Source organism: Ursus arctos, unplaced genomic scaffold, assembly GCF_023065955.2.
Source record: "Ursus arctos isolate Adak ecotype North America unplaced genomic scaffold, UrsArc2.0 scaffold_29, whole genome shotgun sequence".
Lineage (NCBI taxonomy): Eukaryota > Metazoa > Chordata > Mammalia > Carnivora > Ursidae > Ursus > Ursus arctos.
This window is the reverse complement of record NW_026622974.1, coordinates 24136867-24163384: the sequence shown is the minus strand read 5'-3', so window position 1 is coordinate 24163384 and position 26518 is coordinate 24136867. Positions and strand designations below refer to the sequence as shown.

General features: G+C 37.1%; 1 protein-coding gene and 1 long non-coding RNA gene across 6 annotated transcripts in view; one reads left to right on the top strand and one right to left on the bottom strand.

Annotated features, from left to right (window-relative positions):
- Positions 1-5148, top strand: part of LOC113261142 (uncharacterized) — a 119671-nt gene extending 114523 nt beyond the window's left edge. For all 3 annotated transcript variants that reach the window (XR_003318281.4, XR_008956226.1, XR_007190183.2), the window contains 3 exons: positions 553-675; positions 3118-3214; positions 4049-5148. This is a non-coding gene — a long non-coding RNA (uncharacterized LOC113261142). The remainder of the gene's footprint in view (positions 1-552; positions 676-3117; positions 3215-4048) is intronic.
- Positions 1-26518, bottom strand: part of ADGRB3 (adhesion G protein-coupled receptor B3) — a 695949-nt gene that overhangs the window by 15964 nt on the left and 653467 nt on the right. For all 3 annotated transcript variants that reach the window (XM_026507135.4, XM_048219740.2, XM_057303989.1), the window contains 4 exons: positions 24550-24645; positions 23039-23078; positions 17980-18623; positions 7528-7563 (listed from right to left, as the gene is read on the bottom strand). In XM_026507135.4, the coding sequence (XP_026362920.3) occupies positions 7528-7563; positions 17980-18623; positions 23039-23078; positions 24550-24645 (816 nt within the window). The remainder of the gene's footprint in view (positions 1-7527; positions 7564-17979; positions 18624-23038; positions 23079-24549; positions 24646-26518) is intronic.

Genomic DNA, 26518 nt, shown 5'->3' with positions numbered 1-26518 from the left:
TTGCATAGCATGTAAATATCTTTGAAGTCCAATGTGGCCGTCATTGAGGTGTTAACTCCCTAGTCCATTTTCAATACTGGTCTTTGCCCCAACTCAGATATACCGTTTGATAACTTTTTATTAAAGCAAACTGGACTAATTTCAATTTTAAATCATTCTTTACATTGTAATTTATTGAATGCCTACTATTGTGAAAATGAATAAAGGAATCCTCATTCAAAATGGAGGACTCCATGAAGGGAGAGCTCTCATGCACTTCCACTCATCACAATCTGCATAAAGTTTTCTCTCAGCCTGGCAATAGTAAGAGGCCTGCACTTGCAGTCAATAAGAAGGTGTTACCACTTCAAACTCTCTTGCCTCCAATGAACTTTTGTTCACAACAAAAACCCCTTGCAACTTCCTCCTTTCCTCTATAAAAGGATGCTGTCCCCTTGTTATCTGGACTTGCTTACTGTTTGCCATAGTTTGCATGTGCCAAATTGCAATTCCTTTGCTATTCCCAAATAAACTCACTTGCTGCTCAGTAATATTTGTTGTTTGATTTTTAAGGTTGTGGCAGAAGTGGGACCTGAAGGTGATGAACCCAGATGAACGAACAACTCCAGGCATTGTGTATGGTAGCCGCTTCAGCCTCTTGCACTCTCTGTGAGTCATCTTTTCCCTTTTGGCATGGTAAGCCTCTTGTCAAGCTTCCTCCTTTTAGTTGAGCTCTCTGACTTTATTCTGGAAGGCATCAGCCTTTTGGTGACTACTCATTTGTTTGCTGACCCTCTGGTTTTAAAGTATGGGATTCACAGTTCTCTAAATTCTTTACAAAGGGTCCTCCTTCTGGGACCCTGGCCAGCTTTGTGTTCATTCCTTCTTCATTCACATTCTTAATCAAATGGACCAAGTTAATCAAAAATAATTTAGAATTCTTGTGGAGAGCTTTTGACCTCCCAAACTTGTTTTTCTCAGAACCAAATTAGAAGACCACAGGTCTAAAATTAAACAAACTAAATAGGAGCCTATTATAGTTGGTACCTGGAGTCTTCCAAACGTATATAAGACTCTAAAATCACCTCTTTGCAAAATAAGGTTTCTAAATTAACCAAACAATTCAAACTAGACAAAAGGGGTTCTGAGGCTACTTTTTGCCTTCCCTCTCCTCTTTGTCTCCAGTGCAACTTCCCCTTTCCCTTTGGCACCACACCTACCTCCTCTGTACCCCTACTTCCTCATCTATCAAACTATGGACCATAATTAATTTATTAAACCCAGAGAAGATCTTCAAAAGTTTTTATAAAGGGATTACCTCCTGAGATTAGTGAATTAAAAAAAAAAACAGAACAAAAAACCTTGAAGTGTCTTCTAGGGCCTCTTTTTGCATCTGTTTATGAATGTCTATGCATGTACATTATAGATATGGTTATTTTACTACTTCTGGTGGTATCACCAAAGTTAAGTAATTTCAAGCCCTATTAAATTGGCTTGAAATTGAAGCATTAAGTTCTCAGAAATGTAACAGAAACTAACCCAAATATTTTTCAAGTTCACATGATTTGGGAGAATATTTGATATTAAATATAGTTTAAGGTTGTGGTTCAATTAAAATGTGTGTCTTTAGAGTTCTCAGCATTAAATATAAAACTTTTGTTGTAGTGAGGCTTATTAAAGTGCAGTAAGTTCATGTTATTTCTTTCACAAAATCTGTGAGCAAGAAAATAGCTTGGGCTGATGGCTAGCTGTCTAATATTAAGTTTCTGTGTGTAATCTAAACATAATTGTTAAAATAAATGTAAGTAGGATAAAAAGTTTTTTAGTTTCCCTAATACATTTTGGTAACCTTAAAGTTGTGCTAAGTTAAAATAAATGATGGATATTCATTGAATATCTACATCATTTCTAAATAAGGTAGAAAATGGACACCTTGATTACTGAACATAGGTTTATCCATTTCTGGCTTCTTTTACAGAGAGACAAAAGATATTTGGGTCTATTAATGAACATGTTTTGTACCACATTGAAAAACAGTACTAAAAATTATGAAATGTATTCATGAAATTGTCAACCTGAAAAAATGCTAATGTAAAAGACAGTTCATAATTGCTTAATTTTCACTAAAAATTAAGGTTTCTAAGGGTTAAGAATTCTAATTAAAATTTCTAAGTGTTAACAAATGTAATTAAAGCTAGTAGAAATAATAAGGGAAACAACTCTGTATACAAGGAAAGCAGGGTATGTTTTTTGGTTAGAAAAGGTATGAGGACAAAAAGTAGGAGGTATGGAGATACGTTTCTGTTGAGGGAAACAGAAAGGACAGTCTAAGATGGACATAGAAAGCTGTAGAGGGTCTGTGAAGAAGGAACCTTGGGAAAAATTCTCATGTATGACCAAGCTAGATAAAATTTGTAATCAGGGTTTAAAAAATAAGCTTTAATATTAATAGTAAATTAAACCTTAATTATTTGGTAAATGGACAAAATTTTTCTTGGACTATTGGTCTGCTTTTGATAACAGATGGTAAAAAGTTCTCTATCTTTTAATGTAATCTGGCTTAAAAAAAGGATTCTATGTTTTGTTAAAATAATTTTCTGTATTTGCTGTCTTTATCAGGTCTTTGATTATGTAAGCAGAACTATGAGACTTTCTGTATTTGCCTTTTAACAGGCAACCATTGTTAGTTACCATGGTTAAATCGATAACTATTATTTCATCAATCCTATTTGACCAATTGTTTTAAAACCTTTTGATATTTTTGACAAATCTCCTCAGATCCAATTCTAAATAGTCTTGAACTAACTTTGGGTTTTCCAAGAAGTCCCTACAACATAATTGATTTGTTCTTTCTCCTTACAAAAAGAGAGATATTAAGCCCTTTAGGATTATTTGATATGTTAAATTACATGAGAAGCATTTTCTAATAAGTGATGATAAACCATCTTAGGTTAGGTTATGCAGGTGAATGTTATTAATACAAATATTTTAGAAATTATATGAAATTCCTGGAAATCTGATGTCTTGGTATAATGTTATTGGCCATAATTCCAGTTCCAATCTTAAAATATACGGAAAACCAAATTTTCTTGTCAACTCCATTAATAATGGCCATTTTAAATCTTCTGTCATTTACAGGGAGTTGTGGTTTTACTCTGATGCTTTTAAAGAAGTGTACCTACAGAAGTGACTGGTCTTCAAAGAGATTCGCGGAAAGAGCTCAGGAAAAGTGCAGGTTTCTGATAACTTTGAGATCATAAATTTGGGTAAAAATTTCCAGAACTAATGTAAAAACTAGATTCAAGCAGAATAAGAATAACATGGTATTGAATGAATGCAGGAAGATGATTACCATTTTGTGACTTCTACTTTTCAAACATTACTGGTCCTTTAATGTTTTACTTACTACATTAAAAGGACCCCTTTTTCTCCTTTCTTTAGAGCTATCTATGACATACACCAATTTGGTAAAATATAACTTTGTAAACAAAGATGAAGTATTTACTTTTTCTCCCTACCTGATCCCTCCAGAATTTCGCAACTCTTCGGTGCTTTTTCACATGGCAATATAGTTAGTTATTTCCCTAAGTTCAATGAGAATCTGTTCTCCTTGTAATGACAATTAGAAATACTGGCTACTTTATCAAGGCCCTGGATTATTTTGAGAGAGATGTGTATAGACTTAGATTTGACAGGACAGTTTTTAAGGAACTAAGGCTACTTTATGGAACCAATAAAGCTCCTCAGAAAAATCGACTTGGCACCTTGCTTACAAGGTTCCAGCAAAGCGGTCTTAAAAAGAGCTTATATGGTCAACCGCTATTCTTGCTACACTTGTATAAATATAGTCAGGCCAAGTTTAATGCACACAAAGTAGTTTTACTGTGATTATCTTTGGTAAAATCAGGGTAAGTATAGAGAGAAAAATTATGTTTGCACCTTTGTCTATATTAGATTCTAATCCTGTTATTAAACTGTACTAGATCCGAAATTCTTCTGGTTTTCTCAAATATCTACCCATCACCCTCCAAACTAATGTTTCCATTTTTTCCCCATGCTTCTGATGTAGAACAAAGACTGCTCCTGAACCTCCTTGAAAGGGAACTAAAGCAGGTCCTCCTCATTACCCAGATGCCAGCCAGACTTCAGGGGTTTGAATCCTGAACATACACCCCACAGCTACAGATGGCTGCACCTGACATCTGGTCTTCTACAAACCCTGGAGATTTTTCAATCAAGTGGAAGAGTAGTAGTGGACATCAAGGGGGACTGCTTCCACTCAAGACACCACATCAAGACTTCATACTTTAAACACAAAAGTCTGTCTTTTCCCCTTCTTTCCTTTACCTTGGCATTGGCCTGGAAAAATAAAGCCATCACCTATATCTCCCAGGCTGTTCCTAAGGGGAATAAACCCTGGAATTTAGAACATTTTTTCCCCAGGCTAAGAGAAAACCTGATTCCTGACATCTGATCTGTTTAGCTGGTTACTTTCAGGTTTGAGTTCCTCATGTAGTACCTTCTACAAACTAAAAGATTTTATTTACTTATTTGAGAGAGAGTGCATAAGCAGGAGGAGGGAGAGGGACAAGCTAACTCCATACTGAGCATGGAGCCTGATGTGGGGCTCATTCTCACAACCCTGAGATCATAACCTGATCTGAGCCAAAATCAAGAGTGGGACACTTAACCAACTGAGCCACCTGGGTACCCCCACAAACTATTCTGCTTCTCTTTTTGTGTTATATAATCGTTTAAAATTTTTGTGCCTGTTGCCTGTTGAACCTTTGCAGAAATAACCTATCATCAGTAGGGTGATGCTGGCTCAACATTTCAAGACGATCTCTAATGCTCACAGCCTTGATAAGATACAGTCTCTAAGAGGGAAATGCCTGAGAGTTCTCCTTTCTATCCCTTGTTACTCAAATGTGGCCTTAAATGGCTTCCAAAAACCATGCTCTTTCCTTCCACAGTGGGACATGACAACCAGGAAAGGTCATTCCTGGCATCGAGGTGTTGACAAAATCACTAAATGCAGAAAACCTGACTCTTGATCGACAGTGCTTTTAGGAATGTTTAGAATAGTACCTCCCAACTTCCTCTTTTCCTTTCTAGGCTTGCATGTCCTGAATTGCAATTTCCAAATAAACTCATTTGCTACTTGATAAACTTTTTTACATTTGTTCAATTTTTGAGGTTGACACTATATACTAGAGCTCTGCTTGGAGCTGAGAATGCAAATCCAGTAAGGAGTTTGGTCACAGAATAAAGGGATATCACTACAGTATTTTCTGTATACTTTCCTGAAAGTAAGAGCTGATGTTACATTACTTTGACTAGTCAACATATTGCTCTATTTATTCCTAAAAACGCAGTATTTTCTTGGAGCTTGGCAACATGAAAGGACGTTCCCCCATTTACTGGCCAATGTTTTATGGATATATGAGTTGAGAGAATACTGTTCTTGTGTACAGACTTTGGGGAGTGTATATGGCCTAAAGGGAAGATACCTTCAGGAGCCCAGGAGACAAATCTGCTGGTCAATGGCAAAATGCCTACACTGGCCCCTGTGTGGTAAAGCTGATGGGGTGGGACCTGGGGGACTAGCAAGTAGCTTGACAGAAACAAAATTTATCCAGCCCGATTTAAAGCGGAGGGAGGCAACTCTGGCTCTTCATCAAGGACCATCCACAAAGTACAAACATATCGTATTAAAATGTATCCGCATGTAAAGCTGGCAGTAATTTTTCTGAACACCATCTATGAGATATTTGCCGCATACCTACAGTTGCACTCAGAGTAAGGGGAGTGGGACTAAAAAGTTGGGAAAGAAAATGTAGTATCTCAAAGTGTCCCCCCGCGCCCAATTTTACACTTCTAGCAATCGTGAGATAACTATAGTAATTAAAGGGCTAACTAGCCAGGGGTGCTGTGTTGCAAAATCTTCCTATTAATAGTTTGATAAGACCATGGTTATATGTTGGGATACTAAGCAGCAGGAAATACTTAAGCATCTGCTTAAGGAATCTGTGACGAATTGCCATAGAGAATATATGAAAAAGGAACAGTTTTTCTAATGCTCCAAGTGACCCTATATGATTAGATTTCTTTTCAGAGCTTATGATTACATGGCTTTGGTTGGTTGCATTGAGGCTTACTTTTAGATCTAGGTTTTTACTATATTTTGTCACTGATGCCTCATGGATTAATTCCTGCCTCCTTTCCTTTGTACTAAGACAACTTATTGCTTTCAGGACAAAAAATATATACACAATGATCCTCTATTTTGGGTGACCTAAAGAACAGAAAAAAATTTGTCCCTTAAAAGGCAGTAAAAAGTAAAAAAAAGTAAAAAAAAAAAAAAAAAAAAAAAAAAAAATTGCTGAATGTTTTTTCTTCGTACCCTAAAACTTAAGAGGCTAGAATGATGTTTTTATCCTATGCCAGGCCGCTACAACTGAGATGCATCAGTAGGAAATTTTGCCACATAATCATCGAGGTCAGGTTCTTTATAACTACTTTGTTTCTGGTGGTCTGAAATTTCACTAAGAAAGGCCAATTCTCTTTAGGGTAAAACCAGAGCTTGTTCACCAATGCAGTAAATAAAAAGAGAAAAACGGTTAAGTCTCACTTTTGATACCTGATGTATTTTGCCGAGCTACAACATTCATCTACATAATTACGATGATTGATTTAGGAGTTTCCATATTCTAGAAGGGTTCCATAATTTTAGGAATATCAACCAAGATTATCGAGTTCTATGTAAGCATCAAAACAGTACAAATATGCTAGAGAAATTTATAATGTATTATATCCAATTATGTCAGCAGGCTGTGAATCATATCCAATTACCAAGATGCATAAGTGCCTTTTATGTGACGCTTAAACATCATTAATTTTGTGCTTAGCATAAGCTGCTCAAATGGTATGATTTCAGTAATTTCTAGCATCGATATTACATCAGTATAAATTCAATGCAAATTGGAAAATGAACATCTTCATCTTGTTTATATCTGTGAAAAGGCATTTACTGAACACAGGAACACACTGAACCAACCCTTGCTATTGGAAAAAAGAATCTGGAATGTATCACAGAGAACCTAAATAATAGGAATCAGTACACAAGGCAATTCCAGAAAAAACCTAGCTAACCAGCCAAAGCATTCTCAGAGGCTCTTTTTTCAGGTAGTTACTGATGTAAAACCAATATAATTGTTATAAATATGAGAAATGAAGAAACCAACATTCTTACCTCACAACAAACTGAACCGATCAATTTCAATCCTCACCGTAAACTGCTCATTTGTCTTAGTAAAGTGGATTTTTTGTTTGGAATATCTGTTTAGCATACATCTAAATCAATTAGAAGTTAAAATAATTTTCTACAAGTAGTTTTACAGTATGAATTCTAATTAAAAATGTTTGACTTCTCATTTCATTTTTAAAAAGTAGAGCTCCTACATACTGCGGAGTAATATGTCTAAGTAATTGTATGTCAATCTCGAATTTAAGCAATTAAAATTATTTTAAAAATCCATAGAAACTTACCTCAAAGTCAAGGTCTGAATATCGTGATTTTCTTCTCTGTTAGATTTTTTAAAAAGAAGAAAAACCAATATAAAGTTATGTTTAGTCATTCAAATAAAATGAAAATTATTATTTTCAATAAAATGTCCTGCATCTTTGTATTACAAGTATTTCCTTCACAGAGGAATATGTTGAAATTTTTACGATTTCAAACTCTTTCATCCATATTATTTCATTCTTACTTTGAACTTCCTTTAAAATTGAAGAATATAAAAATACAGAGTATTTCTCATCTTGACCTCTTAACTCATTCTTCAGTATGAATTTTTTAATATGAATTCACACAAAAATTTCAATCTTGAAGGAGCCTTTACGTCTATTATAGCAAAGCTATATTTTTTACTTTAGAGACACAAAGGATTAAAAGCTATATAGGAAAAAAAATCATTGAGTCATCTCAAGACTTCCCACCAGCCTATCTCCAGGCATCATTTCTACCAAAATCTCTCTGGCCCTCTGTCTGAATCCTAAAGTTCTGTATGTCTCAACCACAGGTTTTTTAGTATTTGATAATTCTCCATGACAGTCCTAATTGCTAGTTCTTAGAAACAGAAGTATTTATTCTAATTTAGTAAAAAAAAAAAAAAAGTCCACACCCCTACCCACACATCTATTTAGATGTCAATATCTTGGTGTTCCTCCATGGCTCCGACTCTGCTAAACAGCTCCTGATTCTAGTTATTGATCAATATGTATCAATAAAATAATTAGGTGATAAGCCTGATAAAATCCGCAAATATTACTTAAATGAAATTAACGTGACTATGAATATTAGTGTAGGAAAGGTACATTTAGCATGTGCTCAGAGGGATTTGATACAGGAGATCTGGTAAATGTAGAAAGGGTCCTCCAAATTTTTAGAGAACAAAGGCAAGTTTCCAATGTGAGGTGTTTTTTTTTTAATTTATATTTTTTTTGTAGGAAGTGGGGGTGAAACAAAAAATAAATATTAAAAACAAGTAATATTTAGGCAGTTGAATATCATGTAAACCTTTAACAAACTTTTTTTTTTTTTTTCCCTTTCTCTTCTGCTATCCCAATACCTACCTTAAGTTCAAAAACCTATCAGGGAATCCTCCCCATGATAGTTGATTCTTGTAACTGCTAAATAGTAGAGACAGACAGGTACTAACGTAGTTCATTGAAAAACCTGTTGACATTTTTGCGGCTGGAGTTACAATGTCACTGTAGAAGCAGAGCCTCCCTATGTGACCACATCCCCAAAGCATGCTTCACCAGACAGGAGGGGATATATTAAAAGAAAGATTTTCGTTAAAAAAAAAAAAAGTCTAAAAGTTCTGAAATTATTTGATTTTGGTGGAGCTGGATTACAGAATCCAGTCTTCAAGTATGATCAAGGAGAGCACTGAGGAGATTGCTTTATTAAGTGGAAATAGCACATTGATGTCATTTTGATCCTTGTCTCGGGCATCACATTGGCCTAGCCCTGGTGACATCCTGGAAGGAGAAAAGGGTGTAGGAAGGCATTTAACCCGGGCCTCCTTTGCCATCTCCCGCCACCACTGTTACCTAACTGTGCTGTATAAAAATCAGGCTCCAGTGTGGCACATCACACTTGGCTGCGATATGCTGCACTGAATGTCAGTGTTTCCATTCTGCTCTTGAATGCGTTGCCTTCTTGGCACTGTGACTCAGCAGGGCAGTTTTGTAAGTATATGCTAACCAAAATTCTTTCCTTAATACAGCAAAATGCAAGCATGGGAACAGTGTTAGGCAATTATCATAGAGCATTAATCATGAGCTTTGCGTTCCATTTGAAAATTGAATAGTGAGATCTTATGAAAAGGTTCAGCTAGCCAGCAAGTAAGAGGCCCTTCTGCTGCACACATTGAGGGGTCTCTGTTGCCAAAGGTCATAACAACCGTATGCTGTTCTCTTTCTGAATGCAAAGCTGTGTAGCCTAAGATCTGGAAATGCTGACAGACACGTGTCACTAAAGGCTCCATATTTTAGGAACAAGAACAAAAGACGGGAACCTAGAAGAACACCAGAAAGAGATTCCACTTCTGACAGCTGATGTCACCTATGCACCTATGTTGATATAAAATATGAAAAAGAAAATAGATATACTCCTATAAATAGATTTCTCTCCCTCCTATTTAATACTATGAAAATTAAATTCTAACATAAAGGCATAGCATAACTAGCAGCCTTGAAGGATCAGACTAAGAAATAAACGAATGAAGCACACAGATTTCAATCAAAAGAGCTTAAAGATGGTGGTGGCGGGGATAAGCAGTGAAGACTTAAAAACTGGAGAACGCAAAAAAATGTGGCAGATTTTCAGAGCCCATAGGAAGTTAAAATTTGTGTTCTATTATCTGTATCCCCATAATACTGACCAAGTATACCAACCTTTCATAGTTTATAGAGTGCTTTCACATTTGAACACGCTAACTGCCCTGTGGGATGGTCAGGAAAGTAGCATTTTTTACATCTGTTCTATGAATTAGGAACACTGAGAACCAGAGTAGTTAAAATGACTTGTTCACTTAACCTGGGCAGTAAGCAAATGAGCTGGAATTCACACCCAGGTCTTTTGACCCCAAACCCTGTGTTTTATCCACTGTCTGTAGCGACTAGCTCAGGGGTAAAAGTGGTAATATTTTGTAGCCAAGATGCCTGTGATATTTTGCTGATTGTTACTGGAACTCAGCAAGAATAACAATGGAGGACCCAGTCAATCCAAGGCTGACAGCAGTGGGACAGAGATGGTTTCTAGCCATAAAGTAAGTTCAAGCAGATTAACTTTTATTTGTCAATTATATTTTAAAAGAGGAAAAAAAAAGCTTCAACATGATACTTCTTTGAGAGAAAATCTAATGGCAATATAAACGAATCTGTGTTGACTACAATAACTTAAACAGCCATTCTCGAACACGGGAGGCTTTATGAGCAATGATACAATAACAAATAGTAGCTGACCTCCATGATGTGTCTCCCATTGCACAATCTAGTTCATTTAAAGACGTATCTGGCCCTGGGAAACCGTGGTGTAATGCAAGAACCAGAGGGTTCAACTCTGTTATCCTTGGTATACGTGCAGTATGTTGGAAAGTCTTTCAAAGCACTCAAGTTTGTGGAAACTCTGACTTACATGTTTATTCAAGTGTCCCTCTGAGTTTGCTGGGAAGTTATTGTAAGGTATGAAAGTAGTTCGAAAAAGTGGTTAGATGTTTAAAAAATGAAAATCTATTAATAAAAGTGATCAAGTCATAACAATTTTTCTGATTAAGTTGACAACTGAAGAATTGCTACATACAAATTTAAAATAAGCCAGGGTGGTGTTAAAATATTTTATGAAGATATAAATCCCTCTGTCTGTATATCCCCAACTTCTCAAATAACTTGATACAAAGAATCCTTTTGGTCACAGTAGGTGATTAAAAAAAATCTCTTCAGTTCTTCTGTGTGGTTTCCTTTTCCTAATTTTCCACTTAGAACTCATCCTAACTTGTATTCTATCCTCAACACTCCATTAAAATCTTCTTGTCAAGGTCTCTGAGGAGCTCCATCTGGTCAATTTCCAAGGTCAACTTTCTGTCTTTATCTTGCTGGATTTTCAGAAGCTTTTGAAATTTAATCATTTCCCCAATAAAACACATGATCTTAAATACCCCCTCCCCCCGTTTGGTATAGCTCATTCTCAAGTGTCCTTTGCTGACTCTTCCTTATCTCACTGTCTTCTAAGTGTTGAGTTCCTGAATCCTCTTTTTTTCTCATCTTCTCTTCTGGACGATAGCATTCATTCCATGGGGGTAAATACCATCTCTCAAGTTCCAAACACTCTTTTCTTCATGTCTTCAAGTCAGAGACTCAGGAGTCACCTGTTTCCCCTGTCTCTCACACTGCATATCAAATCCACCAGCAAGTGGTACCTATTCCACCTCTGAAATCTCTCTTGATCCACCTAATTCTTCTGCATCTTCACTTTCACCTCCATAGTCAAGGGCATTCTCCTGCCCTGTCTGGATAACTGCAGTAGCTCTCTAATTGTCCTCCAGCTTTCTGCTCTATCCCCTAATACCACTGGATCCTAATCCTTTCCCCCAAACCATCAAAGGGATGGATGGATGGATGGATGGAGAAATGATCATGACAATCTTTCACTTAACAGTCCTTGTTTGCTTCAATTGTTTTACAAGGCTCTCCAAAATCTGTTTTTTTCTTCCTAGGCCAACGACATCTTAAGGAGCTCACCCACTGTTACACAGGACTTCTAATCTTGTGAAAATATTCCAAACTCTTTTCTATCTCTGTATTACAGTTTCTTTTGCCTGAAACATCCCCTCACCCTCCAGATGATTCTCATAAGCTATGTTCCTTCTTAACTTCACCCCATACAGCACTTCAGGAGGCTTAGACCCCCTTATCAAGTCTCCCCCTCACATTCCATGGTCCTTACCTAGCCTAGTACACTCTTTTAGATTACTCATTTGTTACCAGTTAATTATTTCTCTCTTCCATAGGGTTTATTCATCACAGGGATAGGATCCACATCTGTCTCGATCACTTTTATATCCCCAGCATCTACCAAAGGGCCTGGTACAATAATTCACAAAGTTACTGATGAATAATTGAAGGAGGTACACTATGGCAGCTAAGTAAGTCCAAAATAAAGTGACTTGTTTCTTGTTTTTTGTTTTGTTGCTGTTTTCCTCATTCTTCGGGAGAATATGGATAAGCAGTCAGAGTAAATACACAAAGAAAACCATTATGAATGGACTAATTGACAGCCAAAGGAATCAAGACAATTGAGGGGAATGCAGGCTTATCACTAATGGAAGCGGAAGAAATTCAGGATGACTTAAGAGTAAGAAAACGCACAAGAGTATGAGGCTACACAGAGGAATACTTAGCAAGTATATGCGTTGAGGCATCTCTCCTATCTAAATCCTCTAGAACAATGAATAGTTTCTCAGAGGGAATAATTCATTGTGTCACTTCAAATTAAACTGGACTAGACACTAGAAAATTCACTGCAAGGAATAAATTGCAGTGACTAATAAATGGCAATATGACTGCCATTAAAAGTTTTATTACAGAGTGAGCAATGAACATACTCAAGGAGAAAGCTTTGATACCAAATTCATTCAAAATATCTGAAAATAAAACCTAAGCATAATTTTGAAAAATGACTTTTATTTCAGCTAATTTTATTTGCATGCCTGCATAAAAGACAAAATTCCCTAATCTAGGAGCAAAAACAAAACACTAAAGAAGGGCAAGCCTTCCTTTCACCACAGCTATGTGAGAAAAAAATGCAAAAAAGAGAAAGTGGCTTCTGTACAAAGGTCAGTTCTGTAATGGTTTCTGTTAGTGACAGTCTCCCAGCTCCCAAGTGAGGCCATAATGTTTTGTCTAACGCCCTAAGTATTGATTTAAGGCAGCATTCAAGCTTCTTCACAGAAATTCAAGATATAATGATAATGAAATAACACAACCTTACATCTGAAGTGCTTCTTACAATTTTCAAAGGGTTTTCACATACATTATCTAATTTGATCCTCACAAGAGCTTTATGGGAGGCAACTGTGATGTGACATTATAGCTAACATGTTTTACCTTTAAAAACCATTATGGTGAGAGCTCTATAATTCATGTCCAAAAAACCTGAGTATAAAAATGTAGCCTAGAATGGCATCCCTTTCTACCCATTTATAAATTGAGGGAGACTTACCTAACGATGTTTTCAGATATATAGTAAGTTTATACCGAAATGGTCAGAATAGCTAGAGGAGCAAAACTTTCTGCTCTTGATAAAATCATTTTTGTAATCGATCTAACTCTCATTAGTCATTAAGGGTTTCTTCACAAATAAGAAAAATTAAGACACAATTTGTCAGGAGACTAAGAGGAACCACTTATGTACTTACATCTGAGCAAATTGTTTCCTAAGAGTTCTACGGATAGTGGAGCTGAGAAGCCACATACAGGACTACGAGGTAACCCAGAGATTAGCAGAAGAAGTGACTATCCCCCAGGCTGGACAAAGGGAGATGGCATTGTGACCTAAGGCCAGGGGCTGAGGCACCTGGCTGAAGCCAGAAGCATTAAGAAACCACAGCTAAAGAGACACAAGATAGTGTCCAAAGCAGAATGAGCAGGGGAGAAATATCCCGGAGTCTCTCTTCTGCCCACCTCCAATCTCTCCCCGGCGCCTCCTAGTGGCCAATCTCTCCCAGCCAGAAGGACAGGAACCTGCACCAGCCCTGAGTAACATAGGGGAAAACGGTGCAGAGCAGACCAAGTGCCAAACAGGCGCAGGACATGCACACAAACTGGGAAGATTTTTGAGTGAGGAAATGTTTATTATTTAATTCTAACAGCTACAGGTTATGGAACAGCTACCACTGGTCCAAGGATTCAAAGCAAATATCGACCTCTCTTACAATGATAGATCTAGAATTTTTTAAAAAATAAATAGAACCACAATCCAAAATTTAAACTATGTTTCATAGTCCTCAAAACGACTTCAGAACTATGATACCTTAATATTTTCCGCACCTGCTCCATAGCACCTAACAGTTCCTTGCTTTATATATACACCAAATATCAACTCATTCGTTTTCATTAATTGAAGGTGAATGACTTAAATGCTGATTACAGTTTTTGTTTTTTAAATTTTTTTTTAAAGATTTATTTATTTATTTTAGCGGGGGCAGAAGGAGAGGGAGAAGGAATCTCAAGCAGACACCCTGCTGAGCGCAGAGACCAATGTGGGGTTCGATCTCATGACCCCGAGATCATGACCTGGGCCAAAATCAAGAGTCAGATGCTTAACTGACTGAACCACCCAGGCGCCCCTGACAGTTTTATTCTTCCTAACCTTAAAGCACTTAGACGACACTGAGAGCTAGAGCCATTGTGAGGATTTCTACCATATTAAAATTGCAATTGTCCCATAGTTGTGGAAACTAAATCTTTCAGAAACTAAAATTTTCAGAATTGCTCATCAAGCCCATTCTGAGAATGGATACAGTTTGGAAGATGGACGATAACACATTATAAGAAAAAAGAAGGTACTACTGGGCAGGGAGAAAATCTGGATAAGCTTTTATGCCAAAAAGCTTAATGCATTCATCAAGCTTTTTTACCCTCAATAACTGGGGGTTGGCTAAACAAATGCCCCTGGAGGCTAGAGCCTTTTCTGCTGGCACTTTCCTCAGGGCTGGGGAGCCTCCCTCCTCCTTTGTTGCCGCCTGCTTATTTCAAGAAATACTTATACGCGCTCACCCTTTCGTTTTCTTTCCCTTAAATCTTGTTTTTCCTTGCCTTCTCTTTTCCTTACGCATACCACATTCTGTGCTACAACTGGCAGCTTTTACCTTCTCGTTCTCCCCCCACCCCCACTTCCCGCCGCGGCAATCCGTGAATACCCACTCCTCTGGAGGAAACCTCCTGAATTCACATGAGCACCGTTTCTCTTACATTCTTGAAAGGATCCTGAAGCCCCTGGGTGTCCTCTGCGGCGGCAGCTTCCCGGGCTGGCTGTTCCCGTGGCCGCGATCTGCCTTCTCGCTCAGAGGGAGAGACAACTCAAACTGTTCTACGGCTTGGGCCTCCCGCCACGCACATATTCACCCACTCGCGTCTTTACGCTGTCTTCTAAAAGACTCCAGGCCCCTCCTGGGTACCGCTGATCCCCTCTTTATGTGGATACTCCAGTCTTTTGTTTTTTCTTGAATGTCAGAATACCATCTTCCTCACTGGTTGGCCCTGCAAATACGGTCTAGCAGAGCTGATAACTCAACTTGACAATGGTCCCTCTGCTCATAAGGAAAGCTGCACCACCAACTTTATCTTCATGGGCCACAGTCCTATCTCCAAAATCTGTTATCTGTGTATACCTACACTTTATCCTTGCCATGTCTTTTTTTTTTTTTTTTTAAAGATTTTATTTATTCATTTGACAGAGAGAGAGCGAGCCAGCGAGAGAGGGAACACAAGCAGGGGGAGTGGGAGTGGAAGAAGCAGGCTCCCAGCAGAGGAGCCTGATGTGGGGCTCGATCCCAGGACTCTGGGATCACGCCCTGAGCCGAAGGCAGACACTCACTGACTGAGCCACCCAGGCGCCCCCATCCTTGCCATGTCTCTATTCACCGTAAGACCATGTGTCGTCAACGGTTAAAACAAACTTTAAAGTTGCCCTCCTGCTAACGTCCAGACACATTACTGTTTCTTTTAGACAGCATAAAATTGATCAGGACAGAAAGATTCTTTTCCTAGATGTGCTATGTACTTGCTCTGTAACCTTGAAAAAATGACTTTACTTCAAGGATTATAACAAGTTATCCATTGCACAGAGGTGTTGTGAAGATTAATTAATTCATGTTTTTAAGGTGATTTGAGGATCTGCTAATGAAAGATGCTATATAAATGCTAATTTTTATTATTCATTCCCACATCTATATATTCTCTTTCAGCTGTCTCCTAAAATGGTCACCATAAGCAATTACTATTAAACTCTTTTAAAGAATGAAATGAGGAACTGAATTTTCATTCTGAATCCTGAATTTTCTTCCTTTTCAAGATGTAAGCCTTGTGATCTCTAAGTCATTTAAATGCAGATCTTTGGGCTGAATCACAGTTATATATGATGCTCATACTTAATAATAAGGATATGGAGATTTGGAAAAATTACAAACTGAACAGAGCAACACTTGGAAATTTAGTCTATTGTTCAAGCACACACAACCTGTATAATATCAAACCCAGAGAGGTTTTTAGGCTTTTAGATGAAAGCATTTTTATAATAAGCAAGATATTTTAATGCAATTCCATTCTAACCCCTTTAGCATATTTTAAAGAGCCATTCTATAGAGAGGACTCAAATGGTCATTATGATTTTCAAGTAGTACATCAGAATTATGATTACTTATGATGTTATATTATTATACGCACACTCACTGAAAATCCTTTTGAAACTTTTGTGATTTTGCATAAATATTATGTACTTTGTACTTATGTGGTCATACCGTAGGTGACCTGCTAGTCTCTGGGATACACAAGTTAGAAACAGAAAGAGTAGCTAGTCTGCTAGTTCAGAAGGACAGAACGCTTTTGTCCAGTGGTAGTGGGAGCTCCGGCCCCTCTAGAGTTAATGTGGCCTCACTGCCCCTCTGCTTTTGGTTCTGAGGGATGTTTCTTTTCAGAAACACTACTCTGTTTAAGACTGATCTAGAATCTAGGGATTTATTCTGGGTCCCAACTACTTTTCCATTTTTCCCATCTAGAATTTCCTTGATCCAGTTGGGAAAAAATCTCAAAATCACACTACTCATCAAGTTACTCCAGCCTCACAGGATCTCTTTTCCTGTTGACCTAGCAGAAGGAATAGCTTTGTGGGGAGAAGGGAGGGACAACCGCCTCTGTGCACTTTTGAACACTAGAACACATGACGATCAGATTTCTGATGGAAAGGGTAAACAACCAGTTACAGTGTCTTTCTCTAAGTAGAGTCTTATGAAATGATCTATCATATTAAAACAATTGGCAACACATGCAAAAGAGTTCATGTATTGCATTGTATACTAAACGTACTTATCCACATATATCAGCAGTAGGTTTATAGCAAAATTTCAAGGTACGAGATATAAAAGTCACATACAAAACAGTAAAATGATGTATGTCAATACAAAAAGATAAATTCCTTAGATCTTACTTAATTGCAATATAATATGAATGACATTAATAACTGTTGACTACTCTGTACTTCATTTTATGAGTAGAAAAGAAGCTGAGGGGAATTTGCTTTTATAGAAGAGCCATGTGGTTGGACCTGAGTTCTGACTCTTAATCTGATTAATGTACATCCCACCTGAGAGCTCACAATTCAAGATAAAAAATTTTAGTGGTCATCATTTTACAAGAGCTGAGAGCAAAACACTTACTCTGAAAGATATTGATCTAACATAAAAATAGAGTTTGTAATCAGTGTAATGTTAGACTCCACAGAAACATTCCAATTTTGGTATTTTTAATGGATGCCCTCACACAGAAAATCCAGATTTTGGGTTAAGTTTGTAATGCCATCCAGGAACTACTTTAACCACCAAAAGGATCTCTTGTACCTGAGAAACATCAGCGGGATCCTCTATTTTTTCCTTTATGAATGCTCTACTGGTTCCCATTACGAAAGAATTGGGATTGATATCCTTTTAAATATAGAGGGCTCCTTTTTCAAAACATGATCTTGAGAAAGAGCATTCTGATGCACTACTGGAAAAAAAATTATGTCTAGAATTTTAATCCCAACATGCCAAAATTTTTTTTATGATACATAACTGCAAAAGGTAATGTGAGTCTCTCCCTTAATCCAGTGTCACATGAATCAACTTCTCAAATATCAAATATTTCAAATATCAGGGAAAGGTTTATTCTATTGCTTACCTCTAATGAACTCATCGATATCGTTGACCCAGTTTCACTTCTTGATAGTCCTGCATTATCATCCAACTCAGAAGCCATGAAATTCTTCACAGCTGTGCGAGGCTCAAAGGGCAAATTCTGCATATGTTCCTGGGGTGCAAGGTGTTGATCTAAGTTCATATTGAACTGGTCCATTACAGGGGGATTCATGTTGAATTCAGGATTCACTTTGTAGTGCAATAACCTTTCATGTGGCAAGGTTTCCATACCAATATTCATTTTGCTTTCCTCTTTCATTGATGGCTGGGTATTTACAGAACTTCTGGGCATCACGATATAGTCACTTTCCATCATTCTTTCTTGAGGATGGACCATGTCCATATCAGCTCCTCTCAAATTGTCATCTGTACATAAGTATACAGTTCTTCGCAATTCACTGTTCTCTTTTTTCAAACACTGATTGCCCAGCTCATTCATACTCATGGGCATGTGCATACCCGTGGGTTGCTGAATAATGACTTTGGAAATGACGTTTCCAGGCAGTGTGGAATAGCTTAGCCCTTCAGGGTTTGTTCCCTTTTCTTCTTCGTCATCATTTAGAGAAATCCTAGAAAGCGTTCCTGTTATTGTTGCTGCTCGGCAAGGACCAATATCCTTATGAAGAACTGTAAATTAGGATAGAAAAATTCATAAAAGAAAGTTAATGTGATTTTGTTTTTTCACTACTGCATTTGGCCATCTATGAAACAATTTTCTTAATCAAATTAAAAAGATAATATTTAAAAAATTATGTATCTATTGTTTATAGATGGTCCAGATTACTCAATCATTCTTTATGGATTCTGATGTATTTTCATAGATCTCAGGTAGTTCCTAGCTAAAACACATCTGAAAGCTGACTAATGGACTTTCAAAAATCTCCATACCCTTTTCTCAAACAATTCTGCATAGTTTTTCAGGGGAAAGGCAGATACCGAGAAGTTTCTCCATCAATCTTTTGCAAAGAGTTTTATGAAATCATGGATATATTCATATGAATTTGACTTTTTCTCAAAGGCTTTTCCCCTAAAGAATTCTACAAGTTCTAGTCATTAAAATACTTCTTGAAAGAGGTAATCAATGAGAATTTCATCATACTGCATTAGAAATCCTTCCAAAATTATGCATGTTGAAAATTAATGAGCATTTATCTATGAAGTCCATATGGTCAAGGTAGATACAGGGTTCAAAAGTATTTATCATCTTCAGTTCCAGGGGGGGAAAAAAGAATTTCTTTACAAGATCAATCCATATGCTGAAATGCCCTTGGGGGGCCGTTAAAAACTGCCACTGACTTTAAGCAGGAAAAAACTGTAGGAGCTTTTGAAAACTTGGTTTAATTTTAAGCCTGAAAAATAATGACTTAGGGAAATTAAAATGCATGATAACTTGTAGTAATAGAGGGGAAAAAAACGAAAACATAAATGAAACCAAACAAAACAAACCGATAAAAGAATTCAGAATTTTTAATTAAAATGTATTTTAGCATTTTCCTTCTGTCTCTATATAAGAAGATAGTCATATATTATGGGTAATAGTAGCAGAACGACTTGAGGCATGCTTAAACAAATGTCAGTTTTGAGTAGGAAAGAATGAAATGCTGAAAAAATATTCTCGGTATTTTGGGTATTGAAAACACAGAGAAGAGCACTGTGTGTAAGTTGGCTCAACATGTGTGCTTAATGCTGCTCTACCCGTGAGGCAGGGCAGCCGCTGCTGAACATCTCATGAGGCAGAGTGACTACAAAATAGTTGGTTTATCGCTTCCTCATGAGAAGTTTCAGATATACTGAATTTTACCCATTTTTATCCAATTTTCAAATAGCATCGTAATGATTATTCATTAAGGCAGAGGTTAAAAAACAGAAGATTATGTCTTTCCCAACTACAAAGAAGAGAAGCCTTCAAAATTATTTCAAAATTTGCATCATTCAAAAAAAAATGCATCATTCATGTAATATCTTTTATCTTTAGAGATACTGTATTTAATTATTATATTAGGTCTCTTTATTTCAGACACTAAAAATCATATCACATCTATATCTACATATTTTTTTCATTAATCCACAATTTGGTTGTAAGTTTTTATATTTATTATATAAAAAAGTAGAATAATTCAGTTTAAAAAAAGTTATTTCCCAGCCTCAGATCAGTAATGAATTGTGGTTGCCAGGAAAAATTTACATAAAACCATTAAGGGGCAAAGTATGTTAAATTAATAGACTTAATGACATTCTAAATAAAATGCTTTAAAAAATCTCCAAATTCAGGGAAGAATATTTTTAATCCCTAATTGCATGCAAAAGCTAATCCAAAATTTATAGCAGTACAATTTAAAGTCTAGTTATGGGAACCAGTCATATCATATTAAGGACATATATAATTTTATACTTTTATGAATATATTAGAAACTATAAAGGAAATTTTGGTACTGAATATTGATTTTATAATCTGTACTTGTGCAAGATACATTTAGTTTTATATCAATTAATATGATTTGGAGATACAGTTACCATATTTTTATGACATGACACAGCTATCTTTACTGAAAAATTGTATATCTTAAATATTTGGGGAAAGACAATTCTTCTTATGAAGTAGTGTCTCCTCCATATGAGAGATATTTCTGCCTTTTAGACTTGCTTAAAATGGATATTCAAATTTCGAATGGAAACAAACAAATGCATACCACCTACACATTCCAAACATGATGCTGAAGTGATGGGACTTACACGAGAAATTAATTAAGTTGTAAACAGCAAAACCCAAACATAATACAGCAAAACAAAAAGCCCCTAAATATTTTGCATAATCAGATATATATCTGAACAGAAACCTCTAGAAAAACTCGGAGGCAAGTTCCTGATGAGCTCAGTTAAAAAGGTCACAGACAAAAAATGAAAACATTACAAAAATATTTTCCAACAAATAACGGTTATGGCCTGTATTAGGAATACTAAATCCCAGAATGCAATGAAGTCTGGGGAAAAGGGGTAATTTAACAGAAGAGCAGGATGAATACTGACAGATGAGATCACGGCTTGGGGAGGATGGGCTAATAGAGTGGTTCTCCAACATCGGCATGCATCAGAGTACCTGGGTGTCTTGTGAGAACACTGATAACTGCACCCCGCCCCACAGTGGATCTGCGGTAGGGCCTGAAAGTTTGCACTTCGAACAAGTTCCCAGTGATGCTAACACTGCTGGTCTGGACAACTACTTTGTTCCTCTTCTGGTTCTCTACCAAGGAGAACTGTAAAGAGTATACCAAAAAAGCCTGAAAGGAAACTAAACTAAATGTAGGGAAATGGGAATTAAATGAATACCTAATTATTCAAAGAAACTCAGGCTTCTGGACCTCAGACAGATCACATCCATCCTGGACCACAGATGCAGAACGGGGCACCATGGCTGGTGATCTTTGAGAAATTAGGGAGAGTAGAGCGAGGGAAAATGTTTTATCAGTTTTCCAAAAACAGAAATGGTAGATTTGGGAAACCAAACACTAATGAGGCTGTTTCTTAGCGATATTTTGTTAGATATTAAACAAGAAAGAGTGATTCCTAATCCCCTGCCTCCAGGTCTACTGTGGGTTGCCCAGTTATGACCGTTATTCTACTGCTTTGCTATGACCATACTCTACATAGAGTATTTTCATTGCATTCAGAAATGAGAATATGAGCTTAGTCTCTCATATTCTTGTGATCACAACAACTCTGTAATCTCACAATCTGCAAAGATGTTTAATGGTTATGAGTTGAATCTGAAAAGTATACTTAAAGGGAGTCAGTGTGGGGTGGGTGGGAGGTGCCCTACTGAAGACAGCAGGTTTCTATACTCACTCTTTTCCCATTCAACTCCTTGATTGGCAGTTTGAATAAATATTTAGAAGGTATTCTCATCAAACTTTCAAGGGCCAAAAAATTTTAAATGGATAAAATGCTAACCTGAACCTAGCAAAAGAGCAAAGAGAGAGAAATGCAAGGCCAGATTTTTTTTTTCAAGGAAAAAACCTAGAACCTTTACCTAACCCTCTGACAGCTACTACAAAAAGTCTTAGGGATCTTAGATGACAAGTTGAGAGTAGTAATGTACCAGTTGTTATGAAATGAGATGCAAATGTAGATAACATTAATATAAGTAAAGAGCCCACTGTAAGAAATGCTGAATAAGTGTGTACTTTTTGGGCACCATAATTTAAAACCTATTGACAATTGGAGGCCACGCAGGCACCGTGCCTGCTGGGGAGGGTGCTATGAGGAATGAATGAGGAACCATGGTTTAGTCTCGAGAAAAAGGTCTGGGACTGGACTAAACAGGACTTGCTTCCAAACATGTGGATATTTAGATGAAGTAGACAGCCACTCTTAGTTTAGAAGGTAGCACTAAAGTCAATGAACACAAGGTAAAATAAGGTATGTTATACATCCCAATATAAAGAAACATTCGCAACAACTGGAATTATCCAAAAAAGGAAACATGTAGTTCCCTTTGAAACTCCTGAGTCATCTACTCCTGGTGAGAATTTAGCCCCAGGCTGAGGATACCCATCAGGGACACCGTCCATGGGACCCTAGCTCTCTCGTGCAGAGAGCGCTGTGCGGTTTCTTCTGGGCCCTGCTAAGCATGTGGCAGCGGCAGCAGCTAGGATACACACAAACACACACGATGTATTTCATCCTGGCAACAACCCACATTCCACAGATGATGAAAGCAAGGCACGAGGCCAAACTGACTGGCCTCACACCTGACAACCAGGAAGCAGTGGAATGGAAGACTAACATCTCCAAGTCCATGCTTTTCTGTTGTCATCGTGCTTCCTATTAACCATTCTGAGTTTCTCTGTCAATCCTCATTCTCCCTTCACCTCCCTCTCTCCCCTTCCACCACATTTTGCTGTTACAATGCTTCCCTTTGAAAGATTCTATTTATTCATCCACATGAATATGTGATGTGTAAACTGTGGCATTTTCTTTAAAATCAAAATCGTAAAAGTGATTTCACATCGCTAATGGTATTTTCAAAATCCAAATATTCTTACCTGATCGACAAGCAATGTCTACATCCTTTTCAAAGTCTGTCTGTAACAACAAATAATAAGGTATAGAATCATCATTCAGTGCAGACCTCGAGGGGCTTTTACTAACTTGATTAACTAAAGTTTACAGATATCTGACTAGGCAGTACTAGATTATTGTTTTGTGCAGAAGAAGTTTCTCGAGGAATAATCAAATTGTTTTCAAGCGTATTTCCTAGAGACCAAGTGTTGAATTAAAGCAATGGAAAACGGCATACAATTTTAATAAAGCAATGCAATACCCACTGTCCTCTTCAGTCAGGAGACTGACACCATATATAAAAGGATAGAGTTTCAAGGCAATTCCTTAAACCACAATAAAAAGAATGTGCATTCTTATGAATATACTTAAATAAATGTCTTTGTTTTTTGTATTTTTAAAGTATTCACTTTGAATATATTGTTTATAATGTAGTATCTTATAATACAGCTTTGTTAAACCCCTAACAGTCAAACTAGGCTCTTCTAATGGTCCATTTTCATTCAAATTGACAAAAGCCTTTTAGATTTAGCAATTAAAATTGAAGATTAAACATTACTAATCTAGACTACAATCTGTTAGAGTTCACTTTCATCCCTATATTCTCCCCCCCAAACTTTTAAACAGATCAGCTAATTTTTTTAAATGGCAAAATTAAATTAGCCCATCTCAATCAAGTTCTTCCAGTCATATACTGGAAAATATTATTTAGAATTTTTAAAATTTATTTTCATATTTTAAATTAGAAATTTCAGTATTTATCTATTTGTTTTAATACAGAATTGGTAATTCCTTCTCAAGTCTTCATATATTGTTTCGACTATTTTGTCTAATTCAAAAACGTTCATAATAAATCGAATATATGGTAAAAACAAATCTCTATTTAAGCCCTGCTTTTAATGAATCATAGTTTAAATCTTATCCCATTTCTAAAAGACACCAAAGTGCTTATGCCTAAAGGACCCCTTAAAATCAACAGTCAGAGCTCATGTACAATGACAAGCTTTTATTAGAATTGTGGCCACGCCCTTCTGCCTTAGGACAGTGGTTCTAATCTTAGGCTGCATATTGGAACCACCAATACCTGGTGTCCCACCCCAGACATCTGATTTCACTGGTCTGGAGTGTAGTTTCTAATGCACACACAAGGCTGAGAACCACTGCTTTATGACCAGAAGCGCCAAGTCCACAGTGTTCTGGTCCGTAAACAAACATGTTCCCGTGGACAAACTGTTATCCCTCATCTGCGCAGGGATGAAAACACTCTCTGGTGTTGTGCGGAAACCCCACACTCAACACCCCAGGGCCCGTAACAGACCCGGGACTCCTCAGCAATCCGGACAGAACGGTTATCTGGTAGATCTAAATCTGTTAATGAACTAAAGCCAAAGTCACTCAAAACGGGACTTGGATGCTATTTTAGTAGTAAGAATATTGTTTATTCCCGTCACAAATCCTGACTTAATGAACCGTCAGAAGGAAAATAAAAGCTCACCATTATTTGAGCATGCCCATTAGGAAAAGAACTCGAAGAATCAGCATTGATCGGATCCTGACAGTTTCTCAATCGGCATCTAAATGCATCCTGAACCTGGAGGGGGGAGAAACCCATTAATTTTCTTCTCACTTGGTAATGACCAGATACTGTCTATTATTGGCAATCAACTGAGAAATGATATCTATCATTGTTTTACATCTAATACACATTTTGCTTATTTCTTAATACATATACCAGTATCCCTGGACTTTATGCCAACGACGACATGTATCACTTGCCATAATCTATAGGGGGAAGTGCTGGGAACTCCTCAGTTTTCATCAGGGCTGTGTCTGGCTAAAAAACCAGTAATTCTTGCCAGAGGGCAGATTTATTTTCACTGTTATAAACAATGTGTGTGTCTTTCAAGGGGGATTTCCTATTTGGTATGGCATAATCTTCATAATAGCTTTAAACATCGAGGAAATGAGATCACTCAATGATCTTTAACTGGAATTGATTTGGGATTTTCCCTTTATGTCTCATGGAAGGGATCATATTGGGGCAACTATTTCTTGTCTCTCTTCAAGTACTATGTGCCCTGGTGTAAAAACAAAACACAATGAAACAAAAAGGTAACAAAAGCACCCTTTTGCTGGTTGTCTTAAAAAAAAAAATCACTTTGCAAAGCCAAATGTTCTTAATACGCATTCACAATTGGATTCTGAGTAAAGAAACATATATCACAAGGAAACGTGAAGAACATTAAATCCTTTATTAAACAAGTGAATGAAGATGGATCAATGAATAACAAACACATAAATCAATTGATAGTTATTCTGATCATATGATGCCTTTGCATTAACATGTCCTTCCCATTTCCCGTGGCTCATTAGGCTCCTAACAAGCTACTAATAGACAGTATCACAGTAGCTTCTTATCCCAGTCAATGGCAAGGTCATTTTCGTATTCTGTTGTTTTGACTTCACAGGATTGATATCCTCCTTCTAGTTTATTATAATCTATTTTATTGGATCAAAAAACAAAGCAGAGATGATGTTGCACATCCCCTATTTTACCGAAGCGCCGTCACACAGACGACCAAAGTAAACACGTAACCAATGATCTTTACTTCTGAAAAGCACTGACATGAACTACCCTGTCACTGTTTTGCCGTGAGATGTGGACAGTATACGTACTGGCCAGAAGAAAACTGAGCCCGTTGCTTTCAGCTCCCGTCACCTGTGTCGTAAGTCATCATTGCAAATTTGGGAAGTGACATAGGGTTTAGTCACCACCACAGAGTCCTGGCCAACCAGTACAATAAGGAGACCTTTGTCTACGTCTTTTTTCTCCACCTCGGGTCCTAATCCTGGTGATGCGGCACTATAGGAGTGGGGGATGGACTCCGTGCTCTCTGACCTCTTTTCTATCCTCCGATTCTAATATTTCTAAGTCTGAGGTTTATTGGGGAAAAAAAGAACGAGGAGTTGCCTGATATCAACGAGCAAGAGAATTTCTTCTTTCCTCCTGCAAGCACATCAATACAAGTATAGGCTCAGGGAAATCTAGTCTCGTCATCTTTTCCTGAAGACCGGATAAATATTTAGAACGAAATCATCTAGCTTCTCCCTTGAAGGAGACATGACATGGGAAACGTTAGATTCTTTAGATGCAAATGCTTTCAGGACCTCCTTTTTAGGTGAAGAAGTAATAGCTGCAAGTCATAGAGTGACACATTAATAATGAAAAACCGGTCATGAGTCTAGTGTTTGCCAGACGATCACTGTTTACTACACAGAAATTTGCATTGGGGAAAAACACTAAGAAAGTGTATCGGTTTTCAGAAAAAAAGACAAAAAATTCAAAGAACTAACCTCAGAAAAATAGGTACGTGCTAAATTTGGGCCCCAAGGCAACTGTTAAAGGAGCACCATTTATAAAGGTAGATAAGTCATATGTTAGAAATACTCCCTTCCAGGAGCTT